Consider the following 24,620-nt stretch of genomic DNA (forward strand, 5'->3'; position numbering starts at 1 on the left):
AGCCAGACACTCTTCAGTACACAAACATCCTCCTAACCAAAGTGAACAAGGACCTTTCACCGGCTGGAGGCTGACAGGGTCACTGAGGAGCTGGGTTCTCCGCTCCTGTCCGCCCCTGCCCTGCCTCCTCAGGAGACGCCAGGGACCTGCCCGGGAGAGCCCAGGAGACTCACCAGACAGGTGCAAAATGGGAAGAAGAACAGGACAATTTCCAGATTGTTTCTTTGCACCAGAACATTTGAGTCCAGTAGTGATGCACATAAAGACTTTACCTGCACATGATAAAAAATTGCAGTAACAGTTAATATCATTTGCAGGTTACTGTTTACAGCCATAAAATGAAAGTAATTTTTCCTGGGAATCTTGACATCACTGTGTTAAACCATTTGGAACAGAAGAATAAGGTGTAACACTTAGGTCCCGGCTCTAAATGCCAGGGAACTATCACCCTCCCTTGTCCCACCTGGTACCTGAAGGGTTGGGACCAGATGGTCGGGTTCTAAGATCTCAAATGCAATGGTCCCAAAAAGGAATGTCCTGAGGTTGTAACAGGAACCTCAGGTTTAACTGCAACTCCAAAGATGCCCGGTCAAATGGATTGCTGATCAATTCAATCTGTATTTTGAGTGTCTTTTCTAAATACATATAGGCATGAGACAGATGAATAATAAATGATAAAAGCCATGGGATGGTTGCTAATAAAGAGCTCTAAGAATTCAGGGGAGAAGAGAGCGAGGGCTCTCACCTGGGGAGAAGAGCACAGCTTGGTGGGAAAGGTAGCTGGGCGAGGACAGGTGGGAGAAGAGGGAGGGGGCAGCAAGGGTGAGAGGGGGGGACAGCGGAGCAGGGAGACAGCGGCACAGCCGCAGGAGGTCAGGCCCGGCAGGCTGCACTGCCTGAGTGTGGGGGGTCTGGCGGCAGGGGGCAGGGATTTGGTGGGTTGGGGACAGGTTGTTGGAAGCCTCTTGAGTTTGGGCTTTACTCTTTTGCAACAGGAAGCCTGGTATTTTTAAATCATGGGAGAGACATGAGCAAAGCTATGCTTTAGGAAAGTAAATCTTTTGGCAAGTAATAAGGATTGGGTGGGTAGAGGGTGGGATGGTGGAGAAACGAGTTAGGAAATTGATCCAGCAGCAAGAAATGAGAAGCCGAAGGAGGGCAGTGAGAGCAGAAAGAGACGCAAGTGGTATTAGGGGTTGGGGGTGAGCAGGAAAGAAGGAAACATATGAGGGTCTCCCAAGACCCACGCACTGTGTGCAGTGCTTGCCATTGATTGCTTTTCATTTAATCCTCAGAGAGACCAAGTGAGGCAGCTCGATGGTCACCCGTTTACCAAGAGGAGTGGACTCAGAGGGGCAAGTCCTTTACACCAGTTTGTGGGGCTGGAACTCAAAGCCAGACGTTCTTGCCCAGGAATTCAGTTTCGAACAATTTGATTGGCCACTAGGTGGCGACAGACAACATGGCAGTCAAAGGAGGGGCGGGAGACTTGGGGAAGAGACTCAGATCCGGAAATCTTCCTTTTTTCAAGGTCACGAGAAGGGATGTCGCTGCCAGGGAAGAAAGCTTCCCGAGAAGGGTCTGGAGGCGGACACCAAAGGCACCCCGTGATCTGGGTTTGAGAGCAGCTGAGGGGGTGCAGGAGGGCAGGATGGAAGCAGGAGGAGGGCAGAGCCCGGCGGGCGGCACTCGGGCCAGGGGGAGACCCAGTGGTGGAAAGAGAGGGTGTCTGTGACCGCAGGGGCCTCTGTGTGCAGAATCCAGCATCGCCCCACGAGGCTGCCCCGAGGGCGAGTGTGCGTCCGGCCCGCTGGACACTGAGGTCGCGAGGCCTCCAGCAGGGGCCCTGCCTCCATGAGAACAACACTTATCCCAATATCTGGATTCTAGTGCTGTGTTACAGAAGAACAAACCAGCCTCAGTCTCATGCAAGAGTGATGCTACCCCGTCTAGTTCAGTGTCTCATGACACAAACACTGGGTCCTGGGCTGCCTCGGTTTCCCCCGGGCTCCCCGATTTCCTCTGTGTGGAGGACCCAGGCCTACGCCCCTCGCCAGGGAGCCAAGCACCCACCGTGAGCTGCAGGTCCGTCCCCAGCATGTACGCCTGCTCCTTGCTGGGCGTGTCCCGGGTGATGTGGCCCACGACGAAGAGTGAGGCAGGGAGGCGGATGCTGGGGCTCACCAGCAGGCTCCCCCACAGGGCGCCATAGAACACCTCTCGGCCGACCACCAGGGAGAGTCTCAGGAGCAGGGCGTCGGTTCTGTTGATGGGAGGGGAAGGGACTGAAGGGCTCGCCCCGCAGTCCCCGTGTCTCCCCCGTACGCGGCCCACAGATGCTCTGCTCATCTCTACATCTCAGCCATCCCCAGCCACGGGGGGCCCCACCTGCCTCCTCGCTCTGAGCAGTGCTATCTCCTACCCTTCTGCTTTGGTCCACCTGCCAGCTGTCATAGTAAAACTGAATTTGCTAGAACAAATGTCACGGAAGGGAGTGGCTGCTTTGCCAAGGGACGGTCTGAGCAGTTGCATCGCTGTCAGGTGGAGACCCAGCCCTACCTCCGGCCTCACCGGGGACCCCACAGCCCCTGCAGGGAGCCCAGTCCGATGTCAGAACATGGATGAGTAGATCGACCGCCGGACATAAAAGCATAAGGAGCCAATTAAAATAAAAAGCCGATGTAGCTGATTTAAGACTGAAGTTGTTGGATAATACACCCAACCTGAGCTCTGGCAAGAACATGCCAAGTGATATTTATGTCTACAAACAGTGGGGAGAAAATTCGCCCCGTCTCCCAGCACATGGAGAATCCCGTGAAACCAGGGACTTGGATTTATTTCATCTCCCACAGCACCCCACCCGCTGACCCCACGCTTGGGGCCCCATATGTGAGGCTGGCGTCTGTTCGTGCTTTATCTTGATCTAAGGCTACTGGGATCTGGTGTCAGCAGCAGGTTCGCCAGGAGATCAGGGCTTGGGTTTCCGCTGACACCGGCCAAGGCCCAGCCCTTCTCTCCTGGCTGGGTGGCCCTGCCATGGACCGCAGAACTTTCTCCGCCAACGCTGCAAGCAAACCTTGCTGTCTGGGTGACGGTACCTGCCCATCAGGCAGCGAAGGCAACCTCCCAAGAAGGGATTTCACTAACTGAATGATCTGACTCCAAATCTGCAAGTATTCCATTTCTCACTTGTTTCCTGCTTTCAGAAAAGATAGAAAAAAGGTGCAGAAGGGTTAGGCCCATGTCATGCATGTTTCTGGAGTCCGCCCTTCTGGACCAGAGCTTGGTTCTGCACTTGCTGGCTGTGGGGGCTGGGGCCCGTGGAAGCTCTGCGCACGTCAGCGCTTGGCCGAGAGACAGGGAAGAGAGTCGCTCCCCGCCGGAGAGGCTGGAGAATGAAATGAGAGTGCTTGCCTAAAAGCCCAGGGCAGGGGAACTGAGCCAGGGCCCAGGACACCTGGCTGCCATCCATTGGCTGGCCCGGAGACGTGTGGGACGCAGTGTCCACACTCAGAAGAGCTGTCAGGTGAAACCATGCCCTTTCCATGTTGTCATCACCCAAATCTTCTTTGGCTGATTTTTCAATAATCAGTTTGTAGGTGAATATTTCACACACGCAAAAAAATCTAGTACCTTTTTATAGAAAGAGTTAATCTTGTTTTCCTTAAAATGAGTCTGGACCTTTCGCCTCAGGAAATGCGAGGCCATGGTGGTGCACGAGGCACAGCATCGATCACCTTTTTAGAAGAAACAAAAATGAAGCAGCAGGAGGAACACCGAACACTCAGGCACAGTGCCCAGAACGGTTCAGGGGCTGAAGATAACTGGCCGGCCTTCAATTACGAGCAAACAAATGTGGCTCAACCCTGCCCTGCTCTGCAAACAACGCGGCAAGGGCCCTGGCTTCAGTCTAAGGCTCCCCTCGGCGGCTCAGTTACACTAAGTCAGGCCCCGTGTCCCCCGGTCTCCGTCGTCTCCCGGACAGACAGGACTGAGATGTTGACCTGGGAGGAGCTTCTGACAGCAACAGACAGGTTTAGGAAGCTCCTGGGGTGTTTCTCTCTCTCCAAGGATGCCTCCTGCCAGAAGACTGATGTATAGATAGAACCAGCCCCAAACCGCACAGTCTGCACACACTAAAATCACACGCCCCTCTGTTGGCAAGGTGGGTTCCCAAAGTGGGTTCCATAGAACACTGGCCACTGGACATGCCCCACAGAAGAGGGGCGCCGTGGTCGAGGAGCCTGGGCACTGCTGCATGTGTGGGCCCTTCTGCAACAGGCAGAGTTGGGGGCTGACATTCTTTACTAGAGAAATGCAGCTTTATCCTTGAAGTCTCTTTATATTGTAAGGCCCCACCCCAATCAGGATGGGAGAGTAAACTGCTCCAGGGCTCTGTTCCCCCACAGAAGCTTTAAAACAACAAACAAGAACTGGCAGGAACATCTTACTCAAAGCTCCAGAAAACAGTTAAAGGGTGGCAGTAATAGGATAAATGACAAATCAAGAAAAAGGCCACTTAGAAACACTAGGAGAACCTCTTCATGGCACCCTGGCTTGGTGCAGAGCTGGCCCAGTGCAGGTCCTTTGTCCCAGGTCTGGGGGGAGCAGAGTAACCCTCATGTGCACAGTGGGAGCATGTATGCCTGTGCCATCTGTCTGGTGGTGGCCTGAAAGTCTGAACCAGGACACTCGCCACAGGCCCCCTGTCCCAGAACTTGGCAGAGGCAGCTCACAGAGCTCTTCTATAGATCACTGTAGGAAGACAGTCCAATTGCAACTTCCTGGGGCAAAGGACTGCTGGATAAAGGACATAAAGGGTAGTGCCCAGGATCATGAGGAAACACTGTTTCCTAGGGGAATGGGGACATTTGTACCTGTGCAAATGGGGGAATTCCTAGGGCCACATGTGCATGCCCAGGACAAGACATGTGCCCAGAAAATACTGGGGAGGACCCTATGCTTTTGCCTCAGGCTATTCTCTAAACTCATCATTAGGACAGCTAAGCTCTGAAGGAGGGCACTGGTGCAGGTCAATATAGCAAAGACTGGGAAAAGGAGTTTCCTTCTTTCCTTCCTTTTCTCCTTCCTCCCTCCCTCCCTCCCTCCTTCTGTTAGCCCTGGCATTCAAAGATAGCTCTGCCATAATGCTAGTTGAATACAAGGTTAAGGAACAGACTCCTGAGTGTCTGAATTTCAGAAACAACACATTAAAATATCAAGACATTCAGGTTGCAACTTAAAGGATACACACAGAGAAACAGGGAATGGCCCATGCAGAGGAATAGAATAATGTATTAGAAACCACCAATGAAGAAGACCAGATCTGGGACATACCAGACAAAAACTTAAAAAAAAACAGGTCCTAAATATGCTTAAAGAGCTAAATGAAAACATGGACAAAGAACTACAGGAAATCCTTCTATTCTATAAACAAACAAACGGATACTAAAACTTTTGATGGCATCATAGTTAATGCCAGAAACCAGTAGATTTCTACTAAGTAAAAATTACTCCTAACATCTCAGTTGTTAAATTCCAAAATTAATGAGCACAGTTTAAAGTCTAGAACTCTAAATTTTTCTATTCAATAGCAATCAACATCTAAAAAAACCCCCCAAGTCTACCAGCTCCATCTGTCCTCTTTCACACTGGCTGCTGCTATCTCACGCCTCCTGCAAACACCAGCTCATTCAGACAATACCGACCCTCTCCCAGTCTACACAACTGAAAAAAAGTGAGTGACATGGGGCCGTGCTCTCTAAACCTCCAGACTGCGCAACCTTGGCTCCAAAGCCACTGCCAAACGGACAAGCAAGGAAAGCTGGAGCTGCCACGAGCCTGGACATTCGGCCTGAGCATGAAACAGGTGGGGCAGGGACAACAGCGCTATCTGCCATAGATCACATGTCAGGTTCAGTTCCAAAGAAGGTGTAAAGCAGTCTAGAGCCAGCACAGCTTATCGTTGCAGTGCCCGGAACCATCCAAAGTCAATGTCAATAAATATCGTTCAACTATTTGCATCAGGATTTCTTAACCTTGGCACTATTGACCTTTGGGGCCATATAATTCTCTGTTGTGGGGGCTGTCCTGGGCGTTGGTGGATGGGGAGCGGCGTCTCTGGCCTCCACCCACCAGATGCCAGTGGCACCCCTCCCCTAGCTGTGACAGCCAAAAATGTCCCCGGACAGGGCCAGGTGTGCCATGGGGGGCAAAATCGCTCCAGATGAAGAACCACTGATTTAAATGAAGATCTCTGGTGGCCCAGCTTTTCCTTTCTTACAAACCATTTAAAGACATTCTCCTCTCTGCCATCTCCTCAGAAATGGAGTTTAGTGTTTTTTCCTTTCTAATTGTGTTTACTTACTTAATGCAGAAAAGTCGAGCTATGTAACCATCTCATTCGGGCACTTGACAAAAGGAATTCTGGCCAACAGTATGTAATTTGCAGGCCTTAAGGGGTTAGAAAGCCAGGGTGAATAATAAGTCTTAATGCTGGCCAAAATTTCCATTATTTATGGTTCCTTAAAAAGCACAAACCGGGAACAGTCTCTTCGACACAAAGCTTGGTGAGTCACCCCAGCTTCGATCAGCCTTCACCTAACTTGCCCCTTTGCAACTGCCACCAACCTGCACGGACATAATGAACCTGCTATGCACCCCACGGTCCCTGAGAAAGAGACCAACTCTTTCCTGTATGTGCATATTATTTGTTGGGGTGTTTTACTGAATTCCTGAGAAAATTTGGAAGAAAACCTCTCAAACTAACATGGGTACAGCAACAAATACATCTTGTGCAGTCACCTCAATTTCTGTGCATGTACACACCCACTCAGAGAATATACAACCTTTGACCAGTATCTACTTGGAAAGCTGGTAACTAATGACTTCTGGGTGCTGCAGACACTGGACTTGGTTTTCTCTCAGTGATTCATGCGGCTTTACTCAACTCTTGGTTCAATGTCAAGAAATCACAATGTTAGGAAAAAAAACATCAACGTTAGGCAACCTCAGCGACTGTTCTGATGAACCCTTGTTTGCCAACTATGACAACAAACAGAAACACCAAAACTCTTTACATACTTCTAGTGAGAATTATGCTAACAGATTTTAAAAATTACAATAATTTATGGGAACTGTGGTTCATCTGTCAGAGGATAGAAACACCAGTTTTTAAATACATGCAAACACACACACACACACACACAATCTGTCATCAGAACCTGAATGCCGCAGAAGTCCCTGGGACTAGGAGACAGGGGAAGGGACGTGACCCCTGTGTGACCGTGACCATCCATTAACCCTACACATGTTTACTGAGCCTCACCTAGTGCCAGCGACTGCTAGGGTTAAGATGGAAAAAAGCCGGACTCCACCTCTGTTGGGGTCCCAACCCCTGGTCCTGTGGGTGTGAGCCCATTTGTAATCAGACTTTGAAGATGTCTGTTGAGGTGCTCATGCTGAACGAGAGTGGGCTTCATCCAACAGAGCCGAAGTTCTTACAAGCAAAGGAAGTTGGCTCGAGAGAGAAGCCACGGGAGCAGCTAGAAACTGCTGCCACGTGCATCACCACGTGATGGACAAGCCAAGGAACCCTGAAGACTGCCGGCCAGCCAGAAGACATCACCCCTCAGGGAGGAAGCCAGCCTCTGAGATCATGAGCCAATACATTCCCGTTGTGAAGCCAGCCCACTGTGAGGTATCTGCTGCAGCAGCCAGGGAAACTAAAACCCCCTCTGAGGAAGCAGTTGTAAAGGAAATGGAAAACCACTTCTGATCGATGTGAAAGCTTGACATGGTCCGAGTACACATTTTTGGATCAGTTTCTCAAGTTCTAAGACGGATGCTCATGAGATGCACCCGGGTCACTAGCCTCAGTCCTTCAAACCATGCTGATTATTTGGGTTCCCTGAGTTTCTGGGGGCCCGCCAAACAGACCTCCGGGCACGTGACTCCACCCCTGCAGCCCGCCGATCAGCACGGACATACTGGCGAGGGTCATGCAGCTGGCGTTCGGGCTTGGGGAAATGACAACATGTGGAATCAAATGGAAACTTCTGCAAGCACAAGGGTTTCTAAACCCCCATTAGGCTGCACTCAGCTCCTAAGACGAGTCCTATTAATCACTGCGGCACCTCTCAGAATAGTTAACATGCTGAAAGTGAGTTCCGACATGATAATTCTCCAGAGAAACAGGAGATTGTGTATACTCAATAGTCTGAATGAATATACCTTTTCTCCCATTCCTAAGCAGTGAAAATAAAACAAAAAAAAAAAAGCCTGTGTGCACTTTTGTAATGTGAGCCTTATAAGCTCCTCCAAGGTACAGCTGAAATTTGTCAAGATGTTCTCCTTTTCACGCTCCACCAAACAACGAAAACTGGCTTTGCTTTTTAATGTAGAATCAGCCTAGCGTGATGAAAAGAACCCCGGGATTTGGCACACATGGGTGAGAAGCTCAGCTCGGCAGCCTTCTGACTGGGTGACCCTGCAAGTCCTCTTCACTCCTGAGTCCCCTGTAGGTGGGGATAATTCCTGGAGTGCAGGGAGTAAATGAAACCACACACAGACAGCACCCACTCAGCCCAGTCTGCGGCACCTGGCAGATGCCCGCTAAGCAGGCATTCGTTTCCTCCACCGAAGCTGACGTGAGAGTTCGTGTCTGCCTCTCTGTGTTCTCTGCAAACGTGACCAGGTGTGCAACTCTGAAACGGGATTGGACTCAACCTGTACTCCATGCTAAGCCTCCCTAACCGGTGAGCTACTCCTCCAGGATAGGAGTTAATCTGCCGGCACCTGGGGCTTCCCCTTTGGTAAAAGAGATGCAGTGGGCTTCCCTGAGAATGTGTGCGTTTTGCCAGGTAGAGAACCCCACAGAAATAGAAAATATCGACCCTGCGTCTGCGCCTTGCCATGCTCCCTGGGACTCTGCACCCCTTTTTCTATTCCCGACACAAACAAGTGAAATGAAAACAAGATGCATCATCACCCGCCTGTACGCAGGGCCCCGGAGAGCAGGCAGGTACGAGCCATCGGTGCCCACCGGGACCAGCCCACCTGTCATAGATCTCGGAGCCCTCCTCCAGGCCGGGCAGCAGGCCGATGACGAACGCCTGGAGGCTGGGCAGCAGCAGCTTCTGCAGTGGGAGGAAGTACTTCTCGTACAGGCCCAGGAGCACTGGCCGCACCGACATCGCCGCGTTCGCCAGCAGCGGGAAGAGCCCACAGCTGCGAGAAAGAAACCAGGGAAGGGGAGAGAGAACACACCTAGTCCCAGATCCAAATGCCCACCCAGCCGAGGGGAGGTCTAAAAAAGCAAATGACACCCTACATGGGATCTGACACCCAGGGGAGTAAATCTCCCTGGCAATGTGGAATATGAATCCCGGGGAGGAATCTAGACCCTGCATTGCAGGATGGAGAACATCTTCTTGACTAAAAGGGGGATGTGAAAGGAAATGAAATAAGCTTAAGTGGCAGAGAGATTCCAAAAGGAGCCAAGAGGTCACTCTGGTGGGCACTGTTACGTACAATACAGATAACTCTTTTCAGGTTTTAATGAATTGCAGTAGCTAGCAGTAAATACCTGAAACTATCAAACTACAACCCAGTAGCCTTGAATCTTGAAGACGATTGTATAACAATGGAGCTTACAAGGGGTGACAGTGTGATTGTGAAAACCTTGTGGATCACACTCCCCTTTATCCAGTGTATGGATGGATGAGTAGAAAAATGGGGGCTAAAAAAACTAAAGGAAAAATAGGGTGTGTGTGGGGGACAATTTGGGTGTTCTGTTTTTACTCTTAACTTTTTATTCTTACTTTCACTTTTTCTGGTACAAGAAAAATGTTAAAAAAAATAGATCAGGGTGATGAATGAACAACTATACGATGGTAATGTGATCAATGGATTATATAATTTGGATGATTGTATGGTATGTGAATAAGTCTTTAAAAAATAAAAAGCAAATGACAGCCCTTTACCGGGGAGTGAAGAGCACATTTGCACGAGACAGTTGTGGCACACGGGTAAGGGAGAACAGGTAACTACCAGTGTGCTCCTACGGAAAATCTGGAAGGAGGTATTCCAGGCGAACCGTGGGTACCTCCTTGTGAGGGGTGCATGGCTGATGTCTGCACACACCCCGCCCCCACCCGCCAGTTTTGTTTGTTTATCATTTTCTCATCTTGTGAAATGGACTGCGGAACACCCAGGTAAGGAAAAGTGGAGAAGTGCTCGCACCTGTAGAGAAACAAGTCCTTGGCCAGCCATTTGGTGCCCACAATTTTAAAGATGATCTCGTAGGTCTCCAGGGCTTTCAGGTGCACACCGCTGGGCAGGGCGGGGTGCAGGCACTGAGCTAGCCGCTTGCTGATTGTGAGCCGCCGGGGCAGCAAGGAGTACCTCAGGTTACTCTGCAGAGCCTGTAAAACAAGAGGGAGGCAATGCTGATCACAAAGTAAATCGGACAAGGCCAGGATGAGGAGGAGGCCCGGGCTGAGCGGAGAGGTCCCTGAGCAGGCTCAGGAGCCCTGGTGCCTGGGAGCCCCCCACACTGGGGTGAAGAGCAGGGGAGGCTTTCCGTCCAGTCTGCCCGTCGGGCCATATGCAGGGCAGGCTGTGCTTCTCCACCTCTGGGAGCTGCTCACCTGCGTCCGGGTAGCCAGAACATGGGATGCATAGAGGCTGCATCCTCCCGCCCCTAAAGAAGGGCCTGGTTTGGGGGTCCCTAAAGCCCCAGGACTGCTGTCCATGGAAAGGAGAGGCACTGAAGAGCCCGGCTTTCTCCTGGCTCAGCTTCAGAACCAGGCGCTCCAAGTAGGGAGCACCCCGAGGAGATGGGGCCCTGCTGGCTGGTGACTTCAGGCAGCAGGGCCAGCGAGGACCAGCCCTGGGGACCAAGGGTGGCACTCCTAACATGGGTCCCCCAGCAGCACACGGGGCTTGTCTGTGCAGCCTCCTCGGGTATCCATGCAGCGAGCAGCCCAGTCAGGGAGGGAGAGCAGGAGGATGCTGGGCAGGGTGCCAGGGCTAGGCGGCACCTGTCGGCCGAGGCTTGTGGCACCGAAGCGGTCAATGCAACCGAACAGTCCGCACAACATTTACTGAAAGCCGTCAGGGTCAAGTCCTCACTTCCTAAAAAGCCATCCGAAGGCCTCTGGAGCCTGATGCCTGCCCCACTTCTCCCGTCTCACCTCTTTTGACCCCAGCTTTGGACTCCCACGGAGAGGGTCACAGAGGCGTTGGGGCTCCTGCCCCCCACCGTCCCTCCACCCAGAAGCCTTTCCCGTCTGCCTCGCCAGCTTTCCTCACACGGGCCTTTGCCGGGCGGCCCCTCTCTCGGAGGCAGGACGTCCCCACAGCAACCCCCCGACAGGCACTCGGCCACTGGGCCGCGTCCATGGCCACCGCGGCTCCAACCGCCAACTGCCGGGGGCGACGGGGGCGGGAGCAGCCTGAGGGGGTCTGCCTCCTCACCTTGGGTATTTTCAGCACACTGCATGGGTCTAAATGGCCGGAGACCCCACGACACCCCTGCGTGGGAGCCGCTGGGTCCGGCCATACAGCCTCAGGGCCAGGCCAGCTTCATTCCACAAACCAAGAAAACGACACCCCGAGGTTACACTTCAGGAAAGGGAAGAGACGGAGCGTAAGAGTATCTTTCCTGAAAAGCCTGTGGTCTCCATGAACTCTCAGATTGGACAGAATTATATTCTTTAAACAAATTGGATACAAGTGAAAGTTATCAAGAAATACTGTAAAAACTTTATTTGTGAGTCTGATACTTTAAAGCAAAGGGAAAGTCAACACAATAACTTGAAAAATGTGCTTATGTCCAAAACTGAAGAGGATTGAGGAGGTGATCAAACCACATAATGCAAAAAACTGACAGCTGCAGTAGAGAGAAAATGAACGTGGGAAATGCACAAAATGCACATTTTATTACAGAAATATTCAAACATGCACAAAAGCAGAAAGAATAGTAATTTAGCCCTGGCTGGTCCTGAAGGCACAGCTTTCAGAAAATGAAGGGTCCGAGCAGAAACCCCTCAGTGGCCCAGTGAGCCAGAAATACACCAGGTTGTAAAAGCCACTGAGATTTGAGGATTGTTTGTGACTACAACATAAGTGTCCTATCCTGACAGATACATTCTGTTTCATATAAATACCATTACAATGAACTACAACCATTCACTTCAAATGAATGGAACCGATTGCTATTTTCTTCATTTAAATACATTAACTCACTTAATTCAATTTGAAAAACACATAGGGGAAAAAAAAAAGCCACCAGGAACCGCAGCAGTAACCAGCACTTGCGGCATGTACTTCCTCATTATATGTTGACCATGTGCTTCATCCATGAGAACAAACCAACTCTGAGACAGGGAAGCAGTGCCCACTGGGAAAGACACCACAGATGAAGTCATCCTGTTAAGCAAGCTTTAGTCTTCTCCTTTCAAAATGCAGCAAGAACTAAGGATGCAAAGAGACAATACTTAGAAAATAAGCAGATGCTCATCCTTTCTGAAGCTACAAGGAGAAACCATATTGTTCAGCTCTCAGATTGGCAAATACCTAGAAGCTGGATCATACACTGTGTTCATGAGCACGCAAGGTAATGGATTCCACCAGTAACATGTGTGAGAACAAACTGGCACAACTTTTGGGGGAAAAAAATTTGGCAATAGCTATCAAAATAAAAATGGCACTTGTGCTTTGACCCAGAAATTCCACTTCTAGAAATCTGTTGTCCATGTGTATGAAATGATGGATGTACTTGCACCATCTATTAAAACAAAATGATGACTTAAAGGTTTGTTAATAATGGCCTAGTTTAATAAATTAATAATGCATGATATTCCCAAGCAATTAAATACTAAGTGGCCATTATAAAGAATGGGGCAACTCTATGTACACCGTGTGTGTGTGTAGTTCTAAAAAAGCAAGATGCCAAGCAGTGTGTACAATGAGCCAATTTAAATTAAAGAGGAGCATCTATATATGCTTATCTAATTACAGACTATTTCTAGAAGGATTTATAAGACATTTAACAATGGTTGCTTCTCAGAAGGGGCTGAGACACTGGGGAACAGCTTTTATACCTTTGAACTTTTCCCCATGCATCCCTCCCCCGACCCGATTTAATTACAGCAAACGCAATGGTCCTGTGTAATTTGTTGCTGGACTTACTGCACGGCTGTTGAAGCCACTTATTTACTCGTCCACTGAACGCTCACTGCCAGGCACATTGCTATATGACAGCTATAAAACATTCAAGGTCCCTGCTCGTCTGAGGCCTCAGGGTCTGCTGAGGGGTAAATACTAGCACAGAAGCAGTTCTGCAGGGTGGTTTACTATATTATATGGCCTGCTCCTGACGAGGACCCACAGAGGAAATCTCCTTCCACCAGGAAGTGTTTTTCCTGAGTTCCTGGTAGCTGTTCATCTTTATCTTATCGATATCATGAATTGGCTGCATGCGGTCCGACTTCCCTCACCCTGCTGACTGTGGGGAAATCCACTGGTAACGCTTGCTGACTCCTCCGTCTCCAGGCCCTGCCCTCGCTGTAAGCCCGGTGTGAGGTCTGAGTTGTACAGAATGTTCTGGAAAGCATCTGTGGAAGGAATGAGCAGTGTGCGAGCCAGCGGGCCAGCAGCATGGAGCTCCCTGGGGGCAGGGGACCCCACGTCCGTCCCTCGAGCAGCCTTGAGTGATCAGGATGGACAGGTTCAGGTGCAGAAGAGAGCCACTGAGATGGCAAACAAAGTTCACCAAACCCAGGGCTCAGGACTGGGCCAGACGCCAGACGGTTCTTGCAGCTGTTACGACACTGAACTCCTGTGTGTCACGTTCATCACCGAGTAATGGGGCTAGATGAGCACCTGTGTTGCAGAGTCTGTAATGTTCACACACTTGCTTCCACTTAACAAGTGCTTCCACGCCGAGGCTACTACCAATGTCTGCTTTAAGCACATGAGCTCGGGAGGCAGACCCTCAAACTCCGTTTCCACCATCTGCCATTGAGCCAGTTTCTTAATCTTTCAGGGCTGCAGTTTCATCTGCAGAAATGGGGATAATGGCACTTCATAAAGTTGCAAGCATCAAATGAGATGCCAAAAGAATTTCATAGAGAGCCTGGCACAGAGTCGGCAATCAATAAATGCTAGCTCTGAGAAAAACAAATTGAAAATAAGCACAGGCTTTGAAGCTGGAGACAAAATGCACAGCATTTAAAAGAATCCACTGAACCCAGCCACTTACTAATAATATCCTTTATTGTCACTAATGCAAGCAAGGACACTAGTTGGATGCATCAATGAGAAAGATTGAAAAATGCATTGTATAAGAAAGGAAAATCTCATACTATTGTATATCTGGAGCTGAGATCAACAGCAGACTCAAAATATGGGGAGAATTCCAAGAGATACGAAGTCAAGCAGGAAATTTGTATATGATAAGAGGTAGGGTTGAAGAACCAGAAATTTCCTTTTAAGAAAACAAGAAAAAGATAATTAGTGATTAATATTAAAGATTGAAAGGAAAGGGAAATCATTAGTTCTTAAAGGGTACTTAATTAAAACTACTAATGAAACATTTTGCAAAGTCAGAGCCAAGAGATTGGAGACTACATTTGCAGGGTGAGAATGGTTTTCTTTAGTAGATTCAAAGCACTTATGGAAATAAAAGTTTACACGGTTTGGGCCTTAGAGCTCCTTGTCCCTGGAGTGGACTGAATCCATGCAAGAAATGGGGTTGCAGATCCTATTTAAAAACATCTTCTGGGTTAGCGGTACTATGTGGCATCTCAAAAACAAAATCACAAAACAAAGTAATCACATAGCGCTTGGTGCCGTGAAGGAGACATTGGTCTCCCACCGTCACCCCCTTCCCTCTGTGCAGAAGCTACAGGGACAGGGCCCGGTAGAGAGGACTGGCCGTCCCTGGTTAGCAGAAGCCACCGTGGTGGTTCCCACTCTGACACTGTGATTCTGCCCTTTCGAGACTTTTCCATGATGCCCTCAGGCTCGCTAAGGACTCACACACAGCCACGAGGGGGAACGGTGCCACGTTTTTAGGGGAAACTCTGGTGGACGCTGTCTGTTACACTGCGTAATACCCTCTATAAAAGACTCCTGTTCCCTCTCCAAACTCAGGCCAGGAATGTTGATTTCTTAGATGAAATGGTGTGACTTTCCTTAATCCAAAGCAATGAGAATTACTCAGTGATTTATTTTTTCCCTCTGGTTGCTAAAGATTCTGAGCTAAGTGTGGTACTCAGACACCACGGCTTCCTCCAGCCAGACAGCCCTGCTTCCGGAGCTACTACTCTTCTGAGCTGCCGATTTGAACGCCCTTGGACATAAGGGTTAGCTGCTGCTGCCGTCCACTTTTAAGCTCCAAGGAAATTCCTCTAGGTAGGAAACCAAAGGAAGAGGAAGCATCGAGACCGACCTTCGTAGCTGCCACTGCTTGTTAAAAAAAAAACAAAAACAAAAAACTACCTAGAGCAGCCCTTGCTAGGGGATTTCAAAACTGAATACCAGCCCACCCCATCAAGATGGTGACACAAGACGCTGCAGGGCTACATCCCTCCCCAGCCTTGAATAACCAGCAAGAACTAGCAGAGCATCTTTCTCAAAGCTCCAGAAAAGAGTTAAAGGATTTTGGTAACAGGGTGAGTGCCAAATCAAGAAAAGGGCTATTTAAAGGTGGTAGGACCTCGTGGCACCGTGGCTGCCCCTTCCCCACCACCCAGCAGCTCAGCTCGGAGCCAGCCTGCAACTCCAGGGTACATCCCTGATCCTGGTTCCTAGGGAGGAGAGTGACACTTGTGCTCCTACTGGGAGGGGGGATGCATCTCTGACCCAGTCTGTCAGGTGGTAGCCTGAGGGACTCACTGCCCCAGGACTTGCCCTGCTGTAGAAGGTGCTCACAGAGCTCTCCTAAAGAACACTGAGGGAGAGCAGTCAGCTCGTGCTGCCTGGGGCAAGGGGTTGCTGGCTGTAGGACATACAGTGCAGTGCCTGGACTGTGAGGAAACTGTTTTCTAGGGAAGAGGGGACATCTGTGACTGTGGAAACAGGGAAATTCCCAGGGCCACACTGCACAGAAAGGATCAGGGAGGCCCCTTTGCTTTGGCCTGGAGCTATTCATTACACTCATTGTAGAGACTGGCCCTGAAGGAGAGCACTTGCACAGGTCAATCTGCAAAGACTGGGAAATATGCTATCATTTTTTTCTCCTCCTTTTTTCTATTAGCTCCTGGTATTCAAGGAAAGCTCTCTCATAATGCTACATGGATACAAGTTGTTCTGGTTTGCTAATGCTGCTGGAATGCAAAACACCAGAAATGGATTGGCTTTTATAAGGGGGTTTATTTGGTTACACGGTTACAGTCCTAAGGCCATAAAGTGTCCAAGGCAAGACGTCAGCAATCAAGTACCTTCACTGGAGGATGGCCAATGGTGTCTGGAAAACCTCTGTTAGCCAGGAAGGCACGTGGCTAGCGTCTGCTCCAAAGTTCTGGTTTCAAAATGGCTTTCTCCCAGGACGTTCCTCTCTAGGCTGCAGTTCCTCAAAACTGTCACTCTCAGTTGCTCTTGGGGTGTTTGTCCTCTCTTAGCTTCTCCGGAGCAAGAGTCTGCTTTCAATGGCCATCTTCAAACTGTGTCTCATCTGCAGCTACTCTCTCAGCTTCTGTGCATTCTTCAAAGGCTGTAGCAAGCTTGCTCTTTCTGTCTGAGCTTACATAGTGCTCTAGTAAACTAACCAAGGCCCATGCTGAATGGACAGGGCCACACCTCCATGGAAATTATCCAGAGTTATCACCCACAGTTGGGTGGGGCGCATTTCCATGGAAACAACCTAATCCAAACGTTCCAACTTAATACCCACTAATATGTCTGCCCCACAAGATTGCATCAAAGAATATGGCTTTTTCTGGGGGACACAGTACATTCAAACCAGCACACAAGTCTAAGGAATAGTTACCTCAGGGTCTAAATTCCAATGATAACATATTAAAATATCAAAATATCCAGGCTGCCACAAAAGGTTACAAAACATAAAAAGAAACAGGAAGTGATGGCACAGCAAAGGAGAAGATTAAAGAATCAGAAACCATGAATGAGGAAGACCAAACCTGGAACATACCAAAGACGTAAAAAAAAAAAAAAAGTCCTAAATATGCTCAAAGAGCTAAAGAAAAATATGGACAAAGAACTCAAGAAAATCAGGAAAACAAGAGATGAACACAAAGAGAATATAAATAGAAAAATGGAAATTATGAAAAGGAACCAAACAGAGTAGAAGACCATAGTAACAGAAATTAAAAATTCCCCAGAGGGGTTAAACAGCAGATTGGAACTGGCAGAAGAAAGAATCAGAGAACTTGAAGATAAGACAATTGAAATCATCTAGTCTGAGGAGCAGAAAGAAGAAAGAATGAAGAAAAATAAACAGAGCTTGAAGAACCTGTGGGACACCATCAAGCATACTAATACACACATTGTCATTGTGGAAATTCTGGAGGAGAAAGAGAGTCAGAGAGAATATTCAAAGAAATAATGTCTGAAAACTTACCAAATCTAACAAAAGTCATGAATATATACATCCAAGACACTCAATCACCTCCACAGTGTAAACCCAGACAGAGTCCATCCGCAGCATTTACAATCAAACTGTTAAATGCCAAAGATAAAGTGAATTCAGAAAGCCACATAAGAGAAGCAATGTGTCACGTACAAGGCAGCCTCAATGAGATTAAGTGCCGAATTGTCAATGGAAACTGTGGATGCAAGAAGGCAGGGGCATGATACATTTAAAGTGCTATAAGCAAAAAACTGCCAACCAAGAATTCCATGTCTGGCAAAACTGTCTTTCAAAAATGAGGGAGAGATTAAGACATTCCTAGCTAAACAAAACCTGACAGGGTTCACCACCACTAGACCAGCCCTACAAGAAAGGCTGAAGAGAGTTCTGCAGCTTGAAAGGAAAGGACAGCAGACAACAAAATGCAGCTGCGTGAAGAAATAAAGCTCTTGGTGAAGGTAATGACATGGGTAAATACAAATGCCAGGACTGCTGTATTTTTGGTCTGTAACTCCATTTTTTACTTCCTACAGGATCTAGTAGGCAAATGCATAAACTGTAAAGACAAATCAGTGCTGTTGGGCTCATAATGTATAAACAGGTAATCTGTGGTAAGAACTATATAAAGTTGGGGAGATGAAGGGGTATAGGAACACAGTTTGTTGTGTACTATTAAAGTTAAGTTGCTATCAAAGTCAAAAAGATTGTTATAGATTTAGGATGTTAAATTTAAGCCCCATGGTAACAACAAAGAAAATATCGAAGAATATATAAGCTCATAGAGTCATAATTAGAGTACGGGTTGCCTGGGACAGGGGAGAGGGAGAATGGGGGGGGGTGGCAATGCCTAATGGGTGTACTGTTTGGGGAGATGGGAACGATTCAGTAATGGAAGGTGGTGAGGGAATTGCGGTATTGTGAATGCGGTTAATCCCACTGAATGATATGTGAGATGGGAAAGTTTATTCTGGGTATATGTTTTTGTTGTATACATGTTCTCACAATTTTTTAAAAAAAGAAAGAGCAGTTAAAGGCACAATGACAACTTAAGGCAACACATGATCCTGGATCTAGCAAGGGAGGAGAAAAGGCTCTAAGAGATATTATTGTGACACACAAAAAAACTGTAAGCTTTCTATCAATGTTAAATTTCTTGAATTTGATAACTGCTCTTAAGTTGATTACATAAGTGAACATCCTTGTTCTTAGAAAATGTACATGGTGGTATAAAGTGTTCAAGGAGCATAGCGTATACAACCTACACTCAAATGTTCACAAAATGGATTAACGGACAGACAGGTGGAGAGAATGACAGGACAAATGTAGCAAAATGTTGCAATTGGTGGACTGGGTGTCAGGGGACCGGAGTTTGGTGGAAATCTTCCCCGTATGGGGTTTGTATTTCTTCTGTCACTGTCCTGTCAGCTTGAAAGGATTTCAAACAACAGAAATGAACACCGTGCCCGCAGCAGCCGAGCCCGCGAAGGCTGGAAGGACCGCCAGACCCTCCGTGGACCAACTGAAGATGCTCTCCGGACCCGTGGAAAACGGGACTCATCTGAACAAGTCCTGAAGAGACCCAGGCCCTCATTCCACCCTAACCAGTGCAGTTTTCCATCCTCCAACAGCACACAGCCCCCAGAACCTCCTCCCACCTCCTGGGCTCGAGAACTCCTGATTTCCCCAGCACGCGTGCTTCCTTGACCGGTAAACCAGGGAATCTTCTTAAAGTTCCGGCCGTCTTTGTTTTATTCTTCCACAAGCCTTCCTTTGCCCTTTGCCCAACGCCATGGCCACCCCCATCCGGCACGGTGGCTGGCACCGTGACAGACGAAACCGGGCTAAACATACAGGAAGCTGTGATGTACTCGGCTGCCAACAAGGAAGCTCCTGGCTCACTAGGCCAACTCTCAACTGGCCTTCCTGAGGCAGAAACCCCTCCTCTCATCTCTAGTCTTGGTGAACTGGAAGGGGAGAGGCTAAAATGGATTCACAAGTCAAGATCGAGCCTCTCTTTCCCCACAAATCATCCCCCTTTCTCACCCTCTCCCAGCAGCCCAGGAGCTGCTTCTCTGCCCTTCTCACCCGCCCACAGCTCTCTCCAGGTTGACTTCTTTGGGCAAGAAATGTTCCCCTTGAGAAAAGCTCATCAGACCTTCCAGGGGAGTTTCATTGTCTGGGTCAGGTTTTTCCAGAAACCAGCAACCTAAATGGGCTGGCTCCTAAGCTTAATATATGGTTTAAATTCTGAATTAAACAATACATATTTTAAAAAGACTGGAAGTGTTCTACAACTATAGAATAAACATCTCAGAGAAGCAGATGAATTGGGAAGGGGCAAAAATAACCATGCTTTTAAAATCACTTTTAAAGTGCTAAACAGAAAGGAAAAAGTATGATTAAACAGTAAATGAAACTTCCTTATTTATTTCACTCAGGACTATAATAGTTTAAAAGCATTCCTTGAGTTATAATTAAAATATAATTACAATATTTTTAACCTCATTGTATTCATAGGCTCAGCAGGCTAACATTAAAACAAAATAATAAAATACAGGTATAAAATAAAGTTTGAAAAATGAGTCAGAACCACATCCTAACTTCATTTACAGAGACCAGGGAGTGTCTTGCTTGGCCACACACAAGAAAACTTCTAGATTTTATCTTGTTTTACGTTGACATTACACAATCGGACAGGATGATAATTCTCCAGGACTCTCAGTGTGATTTAGAATGGTCCTAAATCATAGAAAATATGGTTAAAAATTCCAGGGATTCAGAAGATAATTTAACAATATGTGGATTTTACATTCCATAAAGTTGGGGGGGGGGGTTGGTTTAGCTTGTAAAAGAAATTTTAAATTTTCTTTCTTTAAAAGGTTCCTAGAAGAGGTAAGAGACCAAACCTGCTCTCACAGTGTTAATACTGCTTGTCTATAAAGAAATGTGAGCAAGCCCATTTAAAAGCATCTCTTTCATCAAGCAAATGAGGAGCTGCACTTATGGTAAAACACCGGGCGTGTCTTCCTTCTCGAAGTCTGCGTGTCTTCCTTCTCGAAGTCTGCGTGTCTTTCTTCTCGAAGTCTGTGCATCTCCCTAAGGATGTTTGCTTCGTGCCAGAAAAATAAAGCTACAGAACAATCCAGTAAGATGGTCCAGGAAGCACAAGTTTGAACGCTCATTTAAATGCTGGCCAATTGGACAGTGCCTACTGGACAGTGACAGAGAACCCTCACCGAGCAATGACACACCTGCCAGGAGCCCCACGTGCTGAAGTGGACCAAGTACCGATGGCAAACAGAGTCATCCCGTACTTGAAGTGCAAGTGACCTGGTCACTGTGCGAGCCGGGAGGAGCTGGGGGTGGGGGTAGGGTGGGAGGTGGCAGGAGACAAGGCGGGAGAAGGGCACTTGTCGAGGCCCTTGCAAGCCATTTTGGGGGGCTGGAATTTCACAGGCAGCCAGTGAGGCCAGCTTCTGTTCAACTAGGGGCGCGACACTGGTTACCACATCTCTGTAAACAAAGGAGCTTCCCTCTCAAAAAGGTCAGCAGATATAATATCACTGTACTGCCTTCAAGCGAGGCCACTGAACTGTGACACCAAACCTACGGGGAAGGCTCCAAGTTTTGACTCTCAACAGGGCTTTTGTCAGCCAGAGCTCCTGGTGGTAGCTCGCAGTAAAGCTGCTAGCACGGAACCGGATGCTCTTGCTCAATTCAACCTGCGACACCAGTTAAAGGGAGGCATTAGAACAAATGACCCACAGCATCGAAGGAAAATGTAATGAGGCACAGGTTTAGGTAAATTATTTTCTTTTGAATCAGCACTGCCTTCTCATTCAGGTTTGTTGCAGCCAATATTAAACTTACACTTTCCTAGCAAATACTACACTGCCTGGGTAGGAGTACAACTAAAGGTTGAGGGTATATGCCACTGCAGGTTTCCAACAATGTGTGAGAAGGGTAAAGGCGGCTGTTCCGTTTGAGGGGGACGGGTCCCCAACGGTGCTTGAACCTCGCAACACGCACTCCCGCGGCCTGCTCTGGCTCCCACCACCCCGAGCCCTTCTGTGGTCAGAATGCACCAGGCCACCTGTGGGAGCTGCCAGACCTCGGGCCTCGGGCCTGTGGCTCGTGCAGCAGGACGACAAGGATGCGATCCAGGGTCTCTCAGCGGGGTGGGAGGAAGACCCCTTTCCACCTCTGCACGGCCTGTCCAGTCCGATCGGAAGTCAGTTTGTGGTTTTCCTCCTCGACCCTTTTTCTGTGCCTGTTAACCCCTGAGGCAAGTTGTCTGCACAGACGCAGGCACCTGTTGGGAAACCGGCTCTTGGTGGCTGCAGGGATGGGCCAGTTAATGACATGCCCAGGAAACTGGCACAGGTGCCCGGTTTTCCCAGACAAACTCAACCCCCAAGTGCGCCCTTCTCTCCAGAGGGCTGGCAGCTGCAGAACTCTTCCCAGGAACACTCAGAACAAAGAGGCAGAGCGCTCTGGGGGCACAAAGGGGAGGCCGGAAGGACACGACCTCCTCGGAAACACAACGAAGGTCCTGCACTTAGAATGAAACTGGGCAGAGAGAAAATTCCCTGCGATGACTCTCAAAGACCTGACGCCAGCCAGCGGCCACTCGGACCAGCACAGGACAAGCTGCACGTTTTAAGGACAAATAAATATGTTTACCGACAACAAACGGGCAAGCCTGCGTCAGCCGCCAGGAGGAGCAGGCTCTGGTGAGTCAAGGTGGTCAAGCACGGCTGGCTCAGTTAAAACGCATTTGGCTACAAAGAATAGAAAATCCAAATCTGAGCACTGAAATGAAGAAAATGCATTACCTCACAAAGCCAGAGGTCTAGGGCAGCGGTTCTGCCCCCAGGGACACTGGGTACTGACGGAGGACATATGGGATTCTGGACACAACTGCGAAAAGGGGATGCCAACGGACATCCGACGGACAGAGGCCAGGGAGGCCGTTCCACATCCCAGCTGCACCCGAGGCCCCGCAGCCTGGTACGTCCACAGCACCAAGGCTGGGCAGCCGGTCGAGACGACATCCCCATGTTTGCTTAAATCCAGACCTCAATGACATCCTACAGGGACTCTGTGACAGCTGCCACAGATTCAGGCATTAAAGCCGAACACAGCTACAAGGAGGAGCAAAAAAACAAAGTGTGTGCTCCTTTCGCGTCTCTCTGTATTAGAGGAATCCTTTCCAGAAGCCAGCCAGCAGCCTTCCCATCACATCTCACCGGCCAGAGTTGGTCATGTGCCCACATCTAAACTAATCTCTGCCTAGGAAAATAGAATTACTGGAATTCAGTCCTCAGCCAATAACATTTACCGATGGGGCTGGGAAGTGGGGAGGAGGGGCTGTCCTGGAGCCCATGGCCACCTGATCCCTAGATGTAACTGGGGTGCTTTCGGCAAGAACGAAGAGGGCGCATGGCTGCTGGGTGGGCAACCAACACTTCTGCCCCAAACCTCAGAAGTGAGTGCAAACTTGAACATGAGCCCCTGTGCTCCAGCTCGAGATTCCTGCATTTCACAACATCCAAATTAGTGCATCTTCCAACACATCTACTTCCAAGCCAACTCTCAGGAACTAGGAAATTCTGGCTTAAGTACAGGAATCACCCAAAGCACACAGGTAAATATAAGGTGAACGGTGTTGCTTGGAGTGTGGCTTGCAAAGAAGCAACCCATCGCTTTATAAACTGACCAGTAACGAAAGGACTTTTGTTTCTTGCCATGTAAAGACACACAGTTATTAAAGTTAGTAAATTAGGGTTAAGCTGATCCTTAACAAGCAATACAATGGAGGCTACAGGGTTGAAATGGTGAAGCCCTAGAGGTATCCCACTAAAATTCGTGTGTGCCACGTGGAACTGGCCACCCAGGCATGCTCCCCTGCTTCTGGGGGGTAAGGGCTGTGGCCGGGCCATGGCTGCCCAGCCAAGGGATTTATCTCAGCCTCCCTTGAAGACATGAGTGGAAATAACATGTGCCATGAAGGCGGGGCCTGCAGAACACCTCGCCACGCTCTGCCTCTTTTCCACGGACGGAACGGCAATGACTAGAATGACTACTAAAGGCAGCTGCCCCCCTGTCTGGAAGACCCCTGAACTGAGACCTGAGTGAAAAACAAAATTCAGCTTCATGGGAGGCACTGAATGAATCTCTTTGCTATAGCAGCGTACATTACCATTAACTGATACACTGAGAGTGTCACCATTATTTAACGCTGTTCAGGAAAATGCTAGCAAAATACAAGGAGAAAACTCAAATGCAGCCTGTCTACCTGAAGAATGCAGAACAAGTCAGTGAAAAAACAGTACAGAAATTCACTGTGACAGTCAGATTCCGAAGTTCATAAACTGATAGTTTCCTCCACCCCAGCAACCAGTTAAAACATCTAATGGAAAATAATCCCACTCGCAATAGCAAAAACACAAGTATAAAACATGTAAATTATTTAAGAAATAGGAAAGACTTTTGTAAGAAAAACAATTAAACCCCAACAGACATAAATGCATTTTGTTTTGGTTTATAATTTTATAGTTTGATTTTTTTTTTTAGAGAAATTGTGGGTTTTCAGAAAAATCATGCATAAAATACAGGGTTCCCATATACCACCCTATTATTAATACCTTGCATTAATTTGGAGCATTTGTTACAATTGATGAAAGCAGATTTTTCAAATTCTACTATTAACTGTAGCCCATGGTTTTCCTTAGGGTTCACTGTGTGTGCTATACAGTTCCATGGATTTTTTTTAAAAATTTTACTCCAGTAACTATATACAACCTAAGATATCCCCCTTTAACCACATTCAAACATATAATTAGTGCTGTTAATTATACTCAAAGTGTTGTGCTACCATCACCACCACTCATTACAATCACTCTTCCATCATCCCAAATAGAAACTCGGTACAATTTAAGCATTAACTCCCTATTCTCTACCCACACCATCTCCTGGTAATCTATATTCCAGATTCTTACTCTATGAATTTGCTCATTCCAAT

The 24,620-nt window shown here is 48.2% G+C and overlaps 1 protein-coding gene across 1 annotated transcript in view; it reads right to left on the bottom strand.

Moving 5' to 3' along the window:
- The window catches only part of DOP1B (DOP1 leucine zipper like protein B), a 121,725-nt gene that overhangs the window by 80,350 nt on the left and 16,755 nt on the right, over positions 1 to 24,620 (bottom strand). Inside the window, exons 3-6 of the mRNA XM_037831714.1 lie at positions 10,243 to 10,424; positions 9,058 to 9,228; positions 2,074 to 2,263; positions 174 to 272 (exon numbers count right to left, since the gene is read on the bottom strand). Of these exons, the coding sequence (XP_037687642.1) occupies positions 174 to 272; positions 2,074 to 2,263; positions 9,058 to 9,228; positions 10,243 to 10,424 (642 nt within the window). The remainder of the gene's footprint in view (positions 1 to 173; positions 273 to 2,073; positions 2,264 to 9,057; positions 9,229 to 10,242; positions 10,425 to 24,620) is intronic.

Source organism: Choloepus didactylus, chromosome 1 (assembly GCF_015220235.1).
Source record: "Choloepus didactylus isolate mChoDid1 chromosome 1, mChoDid1.pri, whole genome shotgun sequence".
Classification (NCBI taxonomy): Eukaryota; Metazoa; Chordata; class Mammalia; order Pilosa; family Megalonychidae; genus Choloepus; species Choloepus didactylus.